Raw genomic sequence first — 15,380 nt, forward strand, 5'->3', positions numbered from 1 at the left:
TTGTATATACCAATCATAAAATAGCAGAAGGAGAAATTAAAAAAACAATTCCATTTACAATTGCTCCAAAGACTATAAAATATCTGGGAATAAATCTAACCAAAGATGTAAAAGATCTGTACTCAGAAAATTATACGACACTGAAGAAAAAAATGAAAGAAGACATAAATAGATGGAAACACATTCCATGTTCATGGATAGGAAGAATTAATATAGTTAAAATGTCCATACTGCCTAAGGTAATATACATATTCAACGCAATTCCTATCAAACTACCAATAACGTTTTTCACAGAAATAGAACATATAATCCTAAAATTTATATGGGACCATAAAAGACCCCAGATAGCCTCAGCAATCTTGAGAAATAAGAACAAAGTGGGAGGTATAACGATACCTGATTTCAAACTATACTACAAGGCTACAGTAATCAAAACAGCATGGTACTGGCATAAAAATAGACACATAGATCAATGGAACAGAATAGACAGTCCAGAAGTAAATCCATGCCTATATGCCCATCTAATCTATGACAATGGAAGCAAGAATGTACAATGGAGTAAAGACAGCCTGTTCAATAAGTGGTGTTGGGAAACCTGGACAGACACATGCAAGAAAATGAAGCTGGACCACCTCCTTACACCATATACAAAAATAAATTCAAAATGGCTTAAAGGCTTAAATGTAAGATCTGAAACCATAAAATATCTAGAAGAAAATATAGGAAGAAATTTCATGGACATTACCCGGAGTAAGATTTTCACTGATATATCCCCTCGCGCGAGGGAAGTAAGAGAAAAAATAAACATGTGGGATTACATCAAACTAAAAAGTTTTTTCACAGCAAAGGAAACCATCAATAAAACAAAAAGGGATCCTACTGAATGGGAAAAGATATTTGTCAATGATATATCTGATAAGGGATTAATATCACAAATCTATAAAAAACTTACTCAACTCAACTCCAAAAAAACAAACAACCCAATTAAAAAATGGGCAGAGGACTTGAGGAGACATTTTTCTAAAAGGGACATACAGAAGGCAAGAAAACATATGAAAAAATGCTCAACCTCACTAACCATCAGAGAAATGCAAATAAAAACCACAATGAGATACCACCTCACTCCAGTCAAAATGGCTATCATCAATAAATCAACAAACAACAAATGCTGGCGCGGATGTGGAGAAAAGGGAACGCTTATGCACTATTGGTGGGATTGCAGATTAGTGCAGCCACTATGGAAAACAGTATGGAAGTGTCTCAAGAATCTGAAAATGGAACTACCCTATGATCCAGTAATTCCACTCCTAGGCATCTACCCGGAGAAATCCAAGACTCCAATTCAAAAATCAGTGTGCACTCCTATGTTTATTGCAGCACTTTACACAATAGGCAAGATATGGAAACAACCGAAATGCCCATCGGTAGGTGACTGGATTAAGAAGCTGTGGTACATTTATACAATGGAGTATTACGCAGCCATAAAGAAGAAAGAAATCTTATAATTTGCAACAACATGGATGGATCTACAAAACATTATGTTAAGTGAAATAAGTCAGAAAGAGAAAGACAAGTACCATATGATCTCACTTATATGCGGAATCTACAGAAAAGACTATGTGAATGAACTAATCAGAAACAGTTTTGGGGACACAAAGAAAAAACCGAGAGTTGTTAGATGGGTGGGGGGGGGTTGGGGATAAGGGGAAAAGTGAAGGGATTAGGAAGCAGCTGGTAACCACAAGATGGCCTCAGGGTTTTTTGAAAATTAATTTGGGGAACGTATTCAATAATGTTGTAAAGATTTTGTTGGGTATCCGATGGACATGCGTCCTATTTGGGAGACCACCTCAGGGATACTGTGGATGCCTGATCATGGCATTGTACACCAGAAGCTAAACATTAATGAATGCCAACTATAATTTTATATATATAATGTGATGGCTCAGTGTGAGGTCGGAGGGATAGTGGATGGGGGGAGGGGGGTTCACAGTGTGAGGGATATAAATGATGAACGTCTAAGTATTACCTTGTCTTGTACACCTGAAACTAATAAATTTTAAAAAAATTAATAAATAAATAAATAATAATAAAAATTATCCTAGAAAAATAAAATAAATAAATAAAATATGGAAAATGGAAGACCTTTCCTAACAATACTTTAAATGTAAATAGATTAAACAACCCAATCAAAAGACATAGATTGGTAGGATGTATTAAAAAAACATGATCCAACATTATGCTGTCTAGAAGAGATTCATTTTTGAGCTAAGGACACATACAGGTTGAAAGTGAAAGGACAAAAATGATACCATGCAAAGAGTAACCAAAAGAGAGCAGGGATGGCTATATTGATATAAGACAAAATAGATTTTAAGTCAAACTGTTATAAGAGACTAAAAAGGACATTATGTATTTATAAAAGGGTCACTATTCCCAGAAGACACAAGAATTATAAAAATATATCCATCAAAAATCAGAGCTACAAATATATGAAGCAAACACTGACCAAACTGAAGAAAGTGACATAACTACAATTATAGCAGGACATTTAAATAGTCCACTTTCAAAAATGGTAGAACTACTAGGCAGAAGATCAATAAAGAACTAGAGGATTAGAAGAACACTACAGACCAACTGTACCTAACAGACATATTACATAACAACCCACCCAACAAAAGCAGAATACACATTTTTCTCAAGTACACATGGAACGTTCTCCAGGATAGACCATATCCTTGTTTAGGCCACAAAACAAGTCTTTTTTTATTTTTTAACAACAGAATAAGCCTTTTAATCGTTTTTATTACTCAAAAAAACTTCATTTTTTTTATTTAGCTTCTTGACTCTGTGCTTGTGCCTTCAACACTTTCACAGTAATTTTCTGCTCCTCGATAAGGAAAGCACACTTGATCTTGTCATGGACACATTTAGCACACATGAATCTACCAAAGGCCCTGCTGACATGTTTTTCATTTTAGACAACCTCATTAGAACTTTAGGTCTCACAGCACAAACTCCGTGAAGTCGGGCTGCACACACGCCACATGAAGACAGACGCAGATTTTGGTGCTTTCCCAACCTTCTTGGTATAAAGGTAAACAATTCTATTACCAGGGGTTTAGGAATGGTATGTCAAATACCGGACCATTGTGAACGCCTGTAGACACCATCCCTGGAAAAGCAAACAAGTCTCAATAAAAAGACTGAAAAGACTGAATTCATACAAAGTATCTTATCACAGAAGAATGAAACGAGAAATCAATAGCAGACGGAAAACTAGAAAATTCACAAATACAGTCATATGCCGCTTAATGACAGGGATACATTCTAAGAAATGAGTCTTTAAGCCATTTCACCACCCCATGAAAGATTTGATGGACATGGACATGAGCCTCCTGAGGCCCCAGAACTATCTTTTCAGTTATGAACTAAAGGCCACCTTATCAATTTAAGGTGGATAATGATGAAAATGAGATCATTACCAATTATCTTTAAGAACAGTCAGTCTAGGGGCTGGTACAAAGGATGAATTGTACATTGTTGAAGTAGAGGTAATGAATTATGAAGGCAGTCCAATTACAGTAACCCTGGCAATTTTGAAAATATCTGCATAGCCAATAATTTCCCTTGTGGATATTAAAATACCACCTCCTGTGGTATTGGTTAAAGTGTGGTTCAGGGCCTATACGTATTAGTGGACAGCACTTGGTAGCTGTGGAGGAAGATGCCGTCAGAAGATGACGAGGAGGAGGATGTGAAACTCCTATGTGTATCTGGAAAGCATTCTGCCCCTGAAAGTGTAGCAAGGTTCCACAGAAAAAAAGTAAAACTTGCTTCTGCTGAAGGTGACTATGAAAATGATGACGACGACAATGATGATGATGATTGTGATGAGGAGGAAGCTGAAGAAAAAGCTCCAATAAAGAAATCCGTATGAGATACTCCAGCCAAAAATGCACAAAAATGGAAAAGACTCAAGGCCATCAACACCAAGATCAAACGATCAAAAACCCTTTGAAAAACAGGAAAAAACTCCTGAAACACTGAAAGGACCTAGTTCTGTAGAAGATACCAAAGCAAAACTGCAAGTAAGTGTAGAAAAAGATGGTTCTCTTCCGAAAGTGAAAGCCAAGTTTATCAATCATGTGAAGAACTGCTTCCAGATAACTTACCAGGGAGGCCATTCAAGATCTCCGGCAGTGGAGGAAGTCTCTTTAAGAAAATAGTTTAAACAGTTTGTTAAAATTTTCCGTCTTATTTCATTTCTGTAACTTGATATCTAAACCTGTCCTTTTCATAACATAGAGTGAGAACTTTCCCTACCATGTCTGATAAATGTTGTCCAGGTTCCATTGCCAAGAATGTGTTGTCCAAAATGCCTGTTGAGTTCTTAAAGATGGAACTCCATCCTTTGGCTGGTTTGAAGTATGTATGAAATGTTATGATAGGACATAGTAGTAGTAGTGGGGGTCAAACAAATGGAAATGGTGGAGAGACATAAATATAATGTGCAATAAACTCAATATTTTAATAACAAAGATCTTAAATCAAAAATTTAACTTTACATCTTAAGGAACTAGAAAGAGAACACAACTAAACTCAAAACTAGCAATAGAGAGGAAATTAAATAAAGACTAGGGCACAAATGAACAAAATAGAGAACAGAAAAATCACACAGAAAATCAACAAAACAAAGATTTGCTTCTTTGGAAAAAAAAATCTACCTATACTGACTAAGAAAAAAATAGAGAAGACTCAAATAATTAAAACCAGAAATGAAAGAGGGACCATTACTACTGTTTTTACATAAATAAAAAGGATTACAAGAGTATTATGAACAACTGTACGATAACAAAGTGCATAATCCGGATTAAATGTATAAATTCCTAGAAACACACAACCCACTAAGACTGAATCATGAATAGAGAATGTGAATCAACCTATAACTATAACTAGTAAGGATACTGAATCAGTAATCAAAAGCCTCCCAACAAAAAAAGTCCAGGACCAGATGGCTTCACTGGTCAATTCTACCAAACACATAATGAAGAATGAAGACTAGTCCTCCTCAAACTCTTCCAAAAAAAATTGAAGAGAGAACACTTCTAAACTCACCCTATGAGGCTACCATTACCCTGAACCAAAGCCAACCAGATACTGCAAAAAATCTACAGACAAATATCTCTGATGAATATGACGTAAAACTCCACAATAAGATACTAGCAATACAAATTCAACAGCATATTAAAATTATCATACGCAATGACCAAGTGGGATTTATCCCTAAAATGCAAGGGTGTTTAACATACAAACATAATGTAATATACCACATTAACAGAATGAAGGGGGGAGAAAAACCCCATGATTATCTCAATGCATGCAGAAAAAGCATTTAAGAAAATTCAACACCTTTCATTAAAAACACTTACCAAAGTAAGAAAAGAAGTAATCTCTTCAACACACTAAAGACCAAATACAAAAAGCCAACAACTAACATCATACTTGATGGTGAAAGGGTCTTCTCTAAGATTAAGAACAAGATAAAGATGCCCACTTTCACTATTTCTGTTCAACATAGGACTGGATGTCCTAGACAGAGAATTAAGGCAAGATAAGTAAAGAAAGGCATCAAAATTGGAAAGGCATTTCCAAGTTGGAAAAGAAGTAAAATTACCTCTGTTCACTGCTAACATGATGCTATGTATAAAACCCTAAGATTGTTAACTAATATACAAATTCAGCAAAGTTGTAAGATACAAAATGAATAAACAAAAATCAGTTACTTTTCTACTAACAATGAATAATCCAAAAAAAGAAGTTAACAGAATTCTACTTACAATAGCATGAAGAAGAATATTTAGAAATAAACAAGGAGGCAAAGATTCGTACACTGAAAAACTATAAAATGTTGCTGAAAGAATTAAAGAAGATACCAATAAGTGCAAAGAAAACCCCGTGGTCATGGATTAGAAGACTTAATATTGTTAAAACACCAATTATTACTCAAAGCGATCTACAGATTCATTGTAATCTCTATCAGAATCCCCAAAACAAATATTGAATAGAAAAACCCATCCTAAAATTCATATGGAATCTCAAGAGAACCCGAATAGCCAAAAATCTTAAAAAAGAACAACAAAGTTGGAGGTCTCACATTTCCCAATTTCAGAACTAGCAACAGAGCAAACAGGGTGGTAATGGCATAAAGATAGACATAGATCAATAGAAGAGAACAGTGAGCCCAGAAATAAAGCCTCACACATCAGGTTAAATGAGTTTGGACAATGGTGCAAAGGCCAGTGGGGAAAGGACAGTCTTTTCAACAAATGGTGATGAGAAAACTGGATGGATATCCACATACAGAAGACTAAAGTTAAATCCTTACCCAATACCATATACAAAAATTAACTCAAAATGGATCAAATATGTAAAGGTGGGAGCTAAAACTATAAGACTCTAAGAAGAAAATAGACCAAAACTTCACAACATTGGATTTGGCAATGACTTTTTTGATATGACACTGAAGGCACAAATAACAAAAGAAAACAGACAAGTTGGACATCATAAAAAATTAAAAACTTCTGAGAATCAAAGGAAACTGAATTATCAATTGAATAAAAAGCATCAACTGAATAAAAAAGCAACCCCAGAATTGGATAGAATATTTGCAAATCACATATCTGATAACGGGTTCATACATAGAATATATAAAGAACTCCTAAACCTGAAGAACAAAAAAATAACCCAATTAAAAAATTGACAAAACAATTGAAATGACATTTCTGTAAGGAAGATATTAGCTACTAACAAATGGCAAATAAGGACATGAAAAGATACTCACCATCACTAGCCATCAGGGAAATAATAAAACTACAGAGATACCATTTCATACCCATTTAGGATAACTATTATCAAAACAAAAAACACAAAATAACAAGTGTTGACAGGGATGTGGAGAAACTGGAACTTTTGCGCACTGTTGGTGGAAATCTCAGAGTGTGGCCACTGTGAAAAACGATATGATGATTCCTCAAAATATTAAAAATACCATATGATACAGCAATTCCACCATCGGGTATATACCAAAAACAATTGAAAAGACGGCCTTAAACAGATATCTGTATACATGTTCACAGCAGCAATACCCATAATTGCCAAACGGTGGAAGGGACCTAAGTATTCATGAATGGATGAATGGATAAAGAGCATGTAGTATATACATACATACAATGGAATATTATTTGGCCTTATTCAGCCTTAAAATGGAAGAAATTCTCACACAGGCTACAAGATGGATAAGCCTTGAGGACACTATGCTCAGTGAAATAAGCCTATCACAAGAAAACAAATATTGCATGATTGCACTTATATGAGGCACTACAGCAGTCAAATTCAGAGAGACAGAAAGGAGAACGATGGTTTCCAGAGGCTGAGGAAGAGGGAATGGGGAAATACTATTCAATGGATACAGGGAAGATGAAAAGAGTTCTGTGGATAGACAGTGTGATGGTTGCAAAACAATGTAAATGTACTAATGCTACCGAACTTTAAAATGGTTAAAACAGTAAACTGAGTTAGGTTCATTTTACAACAGAAAAAAAGCTGATCAATGGAAGTATAAACTTTTAACCCAAAAATATATGAATCAGGATTGGGGAAGCATGGTTTAAAATTAATGTGGGAAAGAGGTTTAAAAAACAAATCAGGACATTGTCTTCAATATTTAGTTTGGGCCATTATTTTATATCTGATTTTAATAGCAGTTTTCTGACTACTGTAGTTGCCTCCCCATGTAATCTAGTCTTTACACTACTGCCAGATTTCAAATCACAGGCCAGACACTTTCACTCCTCTTCTCAACAGTCTCAGGATATTACACCATAGAAATGGCAGCGTGAGGTGAGTCTCTTGAAATCTCCCCTGGAATTTACAACAAACTGAACAACTGTATTCCACAAAGGACTCCCTGTGCAGCAGACAGGCAAGACTAAGATATGTGCAATTGTTATCATCCAAAGGTAGGCAAACCGGGCAAGCAGGGGAGGATGGAAGGGAGAAGTGCAGAGACAGAGCTCCAAGTTCCCTGCATTCCAGAACTACTGTAGCCACGGCACAGGGAAGAATTCGGACTGCTAACACTCCCCTTATGGCCCACAGTCCCACCTGAGGGATCAGTATATAACATAGCTGAACCTGACGCTCACAGCAGAGACCTCAGAGCAAAGACTGAGGGAAGGGTGAAAATGGCGGTTTTACTGCCAAGCAGAGGACGGAAGGCTAGGCACAGAGCATAGCTGATCTCGCCATACCCTCCCAGTGCTAGAAACTGAACAGTAGCAGTATCAGAACAAAAGAACAGAATTATTTGCAGTTCTGAGAACTGCAGCCCTGCAGCCACTGACTCTTGGCCCAACTAGATCTGGTAAAGGGGAGTGAGCCTTGGGTAAAGCATTGGCTGTGCTGGTGGTTGCTGCCATCACTCAGAGCCACCTCTCACAACCCATCCTGCCCCTGACCCCACCTATCTGTGCAGATCCCTGAAGGTGTAAACAGAGCGCTGAAACACATAGGCCCTGAAACTGGTTCAGGAAAAGCTTTAAAACTTCTGAAGCTCTCCACATCCCCCCACAGAGGTAGTGTCCTGAGACCCAGGTGACCTGCTCACAGAGAAGACCACCTTCCAGGGAACCCTCCTCCCCGACATTGTATCAGAAGCCAAAACAGTGCAGAGAAAATATAACACTACAGCGTGAGAGAGAATAAAAGCCTGCAGTTGGAGAGAAAATAAAACATTCTACCAACACCTACTGAAAAGCAAAAGAAAGACCTCTTCCTACCAACCTGTTACAGAGCCCGTTTCTGTAGATGCCCAGGAAGAGAAATAATTATTAATTACCATGAATAACTAAGGTAACAAGACAGCTCAGAAAGAAAATGAAAAGTCTCCAGAAAATGAACTTAAAGACATGGAAACGTGACAGAGAATTCAAGACTGCAGTTCTTAAAAAGTTCAACGAGATGCGAGAAAACACAGACAGGCAGTTTAATGAATTCAGAAAACAACCAAAGAACAAAAAGAAGATTTACCAAACAGATTGAAATTTTTAAAAAGAACCAAACAGAATTTCTGGAGATTAAGAACTCATAAAAGAAATGAAGAATGAAATAGCCACCTTAGGTTGTGGTAGAGCTGACCAGATGGAGGAAAGAATCTGTGAATCGACGATAGAAATCTGGAAATGACACCGATGGAAGAAGAGAGATACTTGAGATTTAAAAAAAAATGAAAGAACTCTACAAGAACTTTCTGACTCCTTCAGAAAGAGCAATATAAGAATAATGGGCATACCAAAAGGAGAAGAAAGGGAGATGAGAACAGAGGATATTCACATAAAGAGTCGATAGAAACTCCTCAAACTTGTGGACGGAACTGGATCCTTGAATCCAAAAAGCAAATAGAACACCTAATTACGTCAACACCAACAGACCTTGTCCAAGGCACATTGTATTGAAGCTGTCAAAAATTAACGACAAAGAAAGAATCCTCAAGGCAGCCAGGGGAAAGAAGACGGTAACCTACAAAGCAACACCCATTAGATTATCCGATTTTTTTTCAGCAGAAACTCTACAAGCCAGGAGGGAGTGGAATGAAATATTCAAACTACTGAAAGAGAAAAATTATGAGCCAAGAATAATATGTCCAGCAAAGACATCCTTTAGATATGAAGGAGGATAAAGATCTTTCTTCACATCCGTATAGATGTATGTGCTCCGATGTTCACTGCAGCTTTATTTACGGTGGCCAAGCAAGGAAACAACCACAGTGTCCTTCGATAGATGATTGGAGAAAGAAGTTGTGGTATATATACACAATGGAATACCACTCTATCATAATAAAAGATGAAATAGTGCCATTTGCAACATGAATGGACCTTAAGATTATTATGCGAAGCGAAATAAGTCAGACAGAAAAAGTTGAGAACCACATGACTTCACTGATATGTGGTATATAAAACTGAAATCAACAAAGGAACAAGACACAAAATGAAGAAACAAAAACTCATAGACACAGACAATAGTTTAGTGGTTACCAGAGGGTGAAAGGAGCGGGCGAGTGGTAGATGAGGGTAAAAGGGACCAAATATATGGTGATAAAAAGAGAACTGACTCTGGGTGGTGAACACACAATGCAATACATAGATGATGTATGACAGAATTGTACACCGGAAACCTATTTAATTGCCAACAATTGTCACCCCAATAAACTTTAATTTAAAAAAAAGTCTGAGATGACTTTTCTTTGCTTAAATCATTAAGTCCACATTTAAATGTATTTTAAGGTCTCCTCAACATGACTTTGAAAGTAAACTTCTAACCAAATTCCAATTTACTCTCCTAATTTCCTTTCATATACCCTATAATCAACCCCACTATTTTTATTGCATCAGTTCCTGTCTTTGCTTACACTACTTTTTTAGCTAAATTATGTTTCTTACTATGGACATACAATTTACCTCTCAAGGACCAACTTAAATATCAGTTCCTTAAATTTTTCTTATTTCCCCATAGGAGCAATTATTTTTGTCTCTCATTCCCACTGCACTTGTTTTCCACAGGCATTTCTTTCTCTACTTGAAAGCTGGTTGGTTACAGCTCAATTAGACCATGAGTTCTTAGGAGGCAAGACCATAGTTTATTCATTTTGTGTCCCTACAACACTAAGCACCCAGTAACACTTGTTAAATGACATCGGTGGCCCAATAAAGAAACAAACCTCTCTACATGGCTCTGTAAGGACATATGTGGAATGTGGTGTCCAATTTGGGGTAATAAATTTAAGAGTTTCATGGTCAAACTACTTCACAATAGAATTAGTGAAGAGTCACGTGTAAAGATAGGTGATATGAGCACATAAGAAAGTAGGCTGCTTGGCCAGGCAAGAAAAATGCTCAGGGAAAATACTGAAAGATCTGCCATCCAAGTAAAAGCAGGGTTCTTAATTCTGCAAACTGGAGCAACACTCACCTCCAAAAGTGAGTAAATGTTTCAGGGAGACAGATTTTGGCTCAGTTTTTTAAAAAATTCAAATAAGAGCTGTCCAGTTATGTACTGGGACTCAAAGTAATGGCCACACTACTGAAAGTGTTGATACACACAGAGTGAAAAGCGTTTGTCCTCATATTTTCTGCATCGGCAAATCTAAGACCATTTTATTCATTCAACTCATATTACATGCTCCAGCCCACTCTCTAGACCCCAGTGATACAGCAGTTACCGGCATACTTCTGATCTCTTGGCCCTTTTATAAGCTCCAAAGGATAATTTTTTTTTTAATTAAATTTATTGTTAGTAAATTTACATAGATTTCAGGTGTACAATTCTGTATTATATCATCTATAAATCCCATTGTGTGTTCACCACCCAGTCAATTCTCCTTCCATCACCATATATTTGATCCCCCTTACCTTTATCACCCACTCCCCACCCCCTTACACTCTGGTAACCACTAAATTATTGTCTGTGTCTATGAGTTTTTCTTTCTCATTTGTTTGTCTTGTTCCTTTGTTGTTTTCGGTTTATATACCACATATCAGTGCAATCATAGGGTTCTCTGCTTTTTCTGTCTGACTTATTTCACTTAGCATTATACTCTCAAGATCCATCCATGTTGTCACAAATGCTCTGATATCATCTTTCCTTACCGCCGAATAGTATTCCATTGTGTATATACCACAACTTCTTTATCCATTCATCTATCGAAGGACATTTTGGTTGCTTCCATGTCTTGGCCACCGTAAACAAAGCTGCAATGAACATTGGAGCACACGTGTCTTTATAGAGAAATGTTTTCAGATTTTTTGGGTAGATACCCAGGAGAGCGATTACTGGGTCATATGGTAATTCTATTCGTAATTTCTTGAGGAACCTCCACACTGCCTTCCATAGCGGCTGCACCAGTCTGCATTCCCACCAACAGTGTATGAGGGTTACCAACAGTGTATGAGGGTTACCAAAGGACAAATTTTAAACAATAGAGATAGAAGACAGAGCCTGGAAACAGACCAATGCATATATGAGAACATTCAAATTAGTGTGGAAAGGATGAACTCTCCAATAAACAAAGCAGGGACAACTGATAAGCCATAAAGAAGAAAACGAACTGGATCCCCACTCACATCATCAGTGTCAAATCCAGGTGGAATAAAGAAGGTGAGTGTAATAGGACACTCTAAAATTTTCAGGAGCTAAAATAGGAGAGACCTTGGAGTAGAAACAGATTTCTTTAATAAGACAAAAAGCACAAACTACAAAAGAAAAAGAAAGATAAATTCAACTACATTATACTTCCAAACTTCAGTTAGCCAAAAGAGTCCATAAAGAGTATGAAAACAAAAACCAAATCTGGGAGATTTTCTAATACATATAAGCAAAGGATTAGTATCCAAAAAACATAAAGAACACCTACAAATGAGAATAAAAATAAAACAATCTAATAGAGAAAAAAGCAAAAGACCTGGACATTTCATAGAAGAGGAAATTCAAATGACCCATAAACATATGAAAAGATGTCCAACTTCCATAAGTGAAATGCAAAATTAAAGCCACAATGAAATACTATTTCATAATTGCCAAAACGGCATTAAATATATCAACTGTTGGCAAGGATATGGAGCAAAGAGGAACTGTTATCCACTGCCAGTGGGAGAGTAAACTGGTATAACCACTTGGAAAAACAGTTTGACATCACCTAATTAAGAAAGCAATCACACATCCTCTACAACTTCAGCTTCAAGGTATCTAAAGTAAATCTTGTATATGTGCACTGGGAGACGTGCAAGAATAGGCACAGCTATATTGCTTTTAAGAGCAAAATACAGAAACAGCAGAATCCATAAACTGTGGAATGACTCATCCTTGGGAATGTTACAGTGATGAAATTAAAGAACCACAGCTGCAGAAACTAACATACGTGAATCTATTAAGACAAACTGTTGAGAAAAAAAGTTCCAAGAGATTAATACACACACACACACACACACACACACACACACGTATGAGTCTACATACATAAAGTATCAAAACAGGCCAAAAAGAGCAAAATATTGTTTAAGAACATACATGTATTTGGTAAAACTGTAAAGAAAAGCAAGGAATTTTGGATAGTGGTGAAGTCTGGAGGGAGAAAGGAGAATGTAATCGGCAAAAGAAACATCCAAGGAGGCTTCCAGGGTACTAGTTTCTTTCTTTATTCTTTAAAATACATATACATGATATGCATATTTTATGAAACACTATATAAGGCAACGTAAACTTGAAAATTTGAAAAACATAGCCTATAATCTGAGGAACCTCCCCAATAGTTTATACTTTTGCATATTCAACTTTCTGATAATGCTAAAAACATTAAGAGTCCCTATCACACACAAAAAGTCCTTATCTTCCAAATGTTCATTTCTAAGTGGGTACTATTTAAAACCAGGAACAGATCTGCCCATAAAACTACTGGATTTCCAGTTAGCCCCCCAAAGTTCTGGTAGTTTGCTTTATAGCTGAAATTGCCCATTAACTCGTACCATCCTCACACCCTTCGTTGTGTTCATTTCACAGTATGAGGAAACCAGGGTTCTGAGGAGTTCTGTAACTTGGTCAAGGTCACGCAGTTGGGAAATGGGATCTGACTCCAGCTTTAGTCTACTCCCGAGACGTGGCCTCTCCTCGCACTACTTTTATCAGGCCAAAACTTTTTAGAAATATCTTTCATTCCTCCGAAAACAATCTTGATAAATAAGCCAACATCAGGCTAACAGCCAGGAGGGAGGGGACGAGCGGTTTACCCCACAGGCCGCAGTCCCGCCACAAGTCGGAGGAGGATAGGCAGTGGGGGTTGCTCCGGGCTGCAGGGCCTGTGGCCGCCTCTCCCGCGGTGCCAGAGGGCCTGAGCAAAGGGACCCGGCCCTGGATTCGTGTTACCACCTTAGGAAAGGGTCCGAGTCCTGGCCTGCCCAGCGATCGCTCGGCCTGCCAGCTGTGCGTCCGAGGGCAAAGCCCGCAGCGCCGGGGCTGGCGGTCGGGGCAGGCGGGAGGGAGGACCGGCGGGGCCCCAGAAAGCCCGCCTCCCCAGTCCCAGCGCCGCACCCCAAGCGGGCCTGGACCCGGACGCCGCCTACCCGCGTGCTGTGCGGACAGTAGCTCTTGCTGAAGATCATCACTCGGCTGTCCTCAATGAGGCCCAGGAGGCGGCGCCGTAGCTCCTCGCGGGCCTCAGCCGAGCAGCTGGTCCCCGGGAACCGCAGGCGGGCCCGGCGCCCGGGCGGCGACGACAACGGCACGCCGCGGACGCCGCCCAGACGGCGGTTGGGTACGGCGCCCACCTTCACTGGCCCTGGCGCCGTCGGGGCCCGCGACGGCGGCGGCGGCGGCGGCGGCGGCTGCGCCAGGTTCTCGATGTCGCTTCCGGCCGGGCCGGGCCTGCTCAGACTCGGATGAGCGGGCGGCGGCGCCGGGACTGAGGAGTGGGGACAGCGGTTGGAGGGAACCACAGCGCCGAGCGCACCGCGCACCCCCACAGGTCGGCAGGACTCGCCCCCCTCGGCGCCGCCCCGCCCCGCGCATGCGGACTAGGTCGTTGCCAGGCGGCTGCGCAGGAATCACCTACCCTCCGCGCAGGGGTGGGTGCAACGCGGCGTACCCCACCCCTGCAGTGTGTACGCGTCCCGGCACCACCCGGTCTCCGTGATGCCACCCAGGACTGCCCCCTGTGAAGGATTTTCCACCACGTCTTGTAATCTCCATCAGCCCCCACAAGCCACCTTTAAATATATACTCTTCAATGAGGATAAATATCTAAATCATATAGAAATTGTGACTAAAGAAAGCCATCTTTAGGAAAACTGTCTTTTTAAAAAGTTTATTTCTCACAAACTAAACAAAACTACTACGTTGCCTATCGCCATGCAGTTTAAAAATGAGTTTCCTGGGTTGCTACTTCTCAGTCTCTACCCAATGCATAGAATTCTGGAGGCACCTCTAACAATGGGACCTTCAATCACGTGTGCCAGACAGGAATCCTGTATCCATTATTTGCATGGGTGGGTAGGCGGGGGATCTCAGGGCCGAACTTGGTCACCGTGACTGATGGCCCCCGTCGCTGCAACAACTGAATGAAACCCCGAATAAAGAAAGGGGCTCAACCACAAGACTGAAAGGCCTTGTCTAGTCCCTCTATCTCTTATGTGTCATCTCCTGACGTGCTCTCTCCGGATAGTTGTACTTCAGTCCCCCTGTGCCTCAGATATGTCAAACCCATTCCTGCCTTAGGGTCTTTGCATTTTCTGCTTCCTCAGCCAAGGAAGTTCTCCCTCCAGCAAGAAACCGAT

General features: G+C 39.3%; 1 protein-coding gene and 1 pseudogene across 4 annotated transcripts in view; one reads left to right on the forward strand and one right to left on the reverse strand.

The window, feature by feature from the left end:
- Positions 1-14,699, reverse strand: part of TXNRD3 (thioredoxin reductase 3) — a 67,647-nt gene extending 52,948 nt beyond the window's left edge. The window contains exon 1 of one of the 3 annotated variants that reach the window (XM_081078040.1): positions 14,660-14,699. Coding sequence is in view for 2 of the 3 variants with exons in the window: in XM_081078038.1 (XP_080934164.1) it covers positions 14,172-14,210 (39 nt within the window). In the remaining variant the exon portion in view is untranslated. Of the gene's footprint in view, positions 1-14,171; positions 14,607-14,659 lie in introns of those variants that run through there. The other 2 variants (XM_081078038.1, XM_081078039.1) reach the window with 2 other exon arrangements.
- LOC308509893 (nucleophosmin-like) lies at positions 3,366-4,221 on the forward strand (annotated as a pseudogene). Its single transcript has one exon. The product of its transcript is annotated as a nucleophosmin-like (transcript).
- Positions 14,700-15,380: the final 681 nt, after the last annotated feature.

Source organism: Rhinolophus hipposideros, assembly GCF_964194185.1.
Source record: "Rhinolophus hipposideros genome assembly, chromosome: 17".
Classification (NCBI taxonomy): domain Eukaryota; kingdom Metazoa; phylum Chordata; class Mammalia; order Chiroptera; family Rhinolophidae; genus Rhinolophus; species Rhinolophus hipposideros.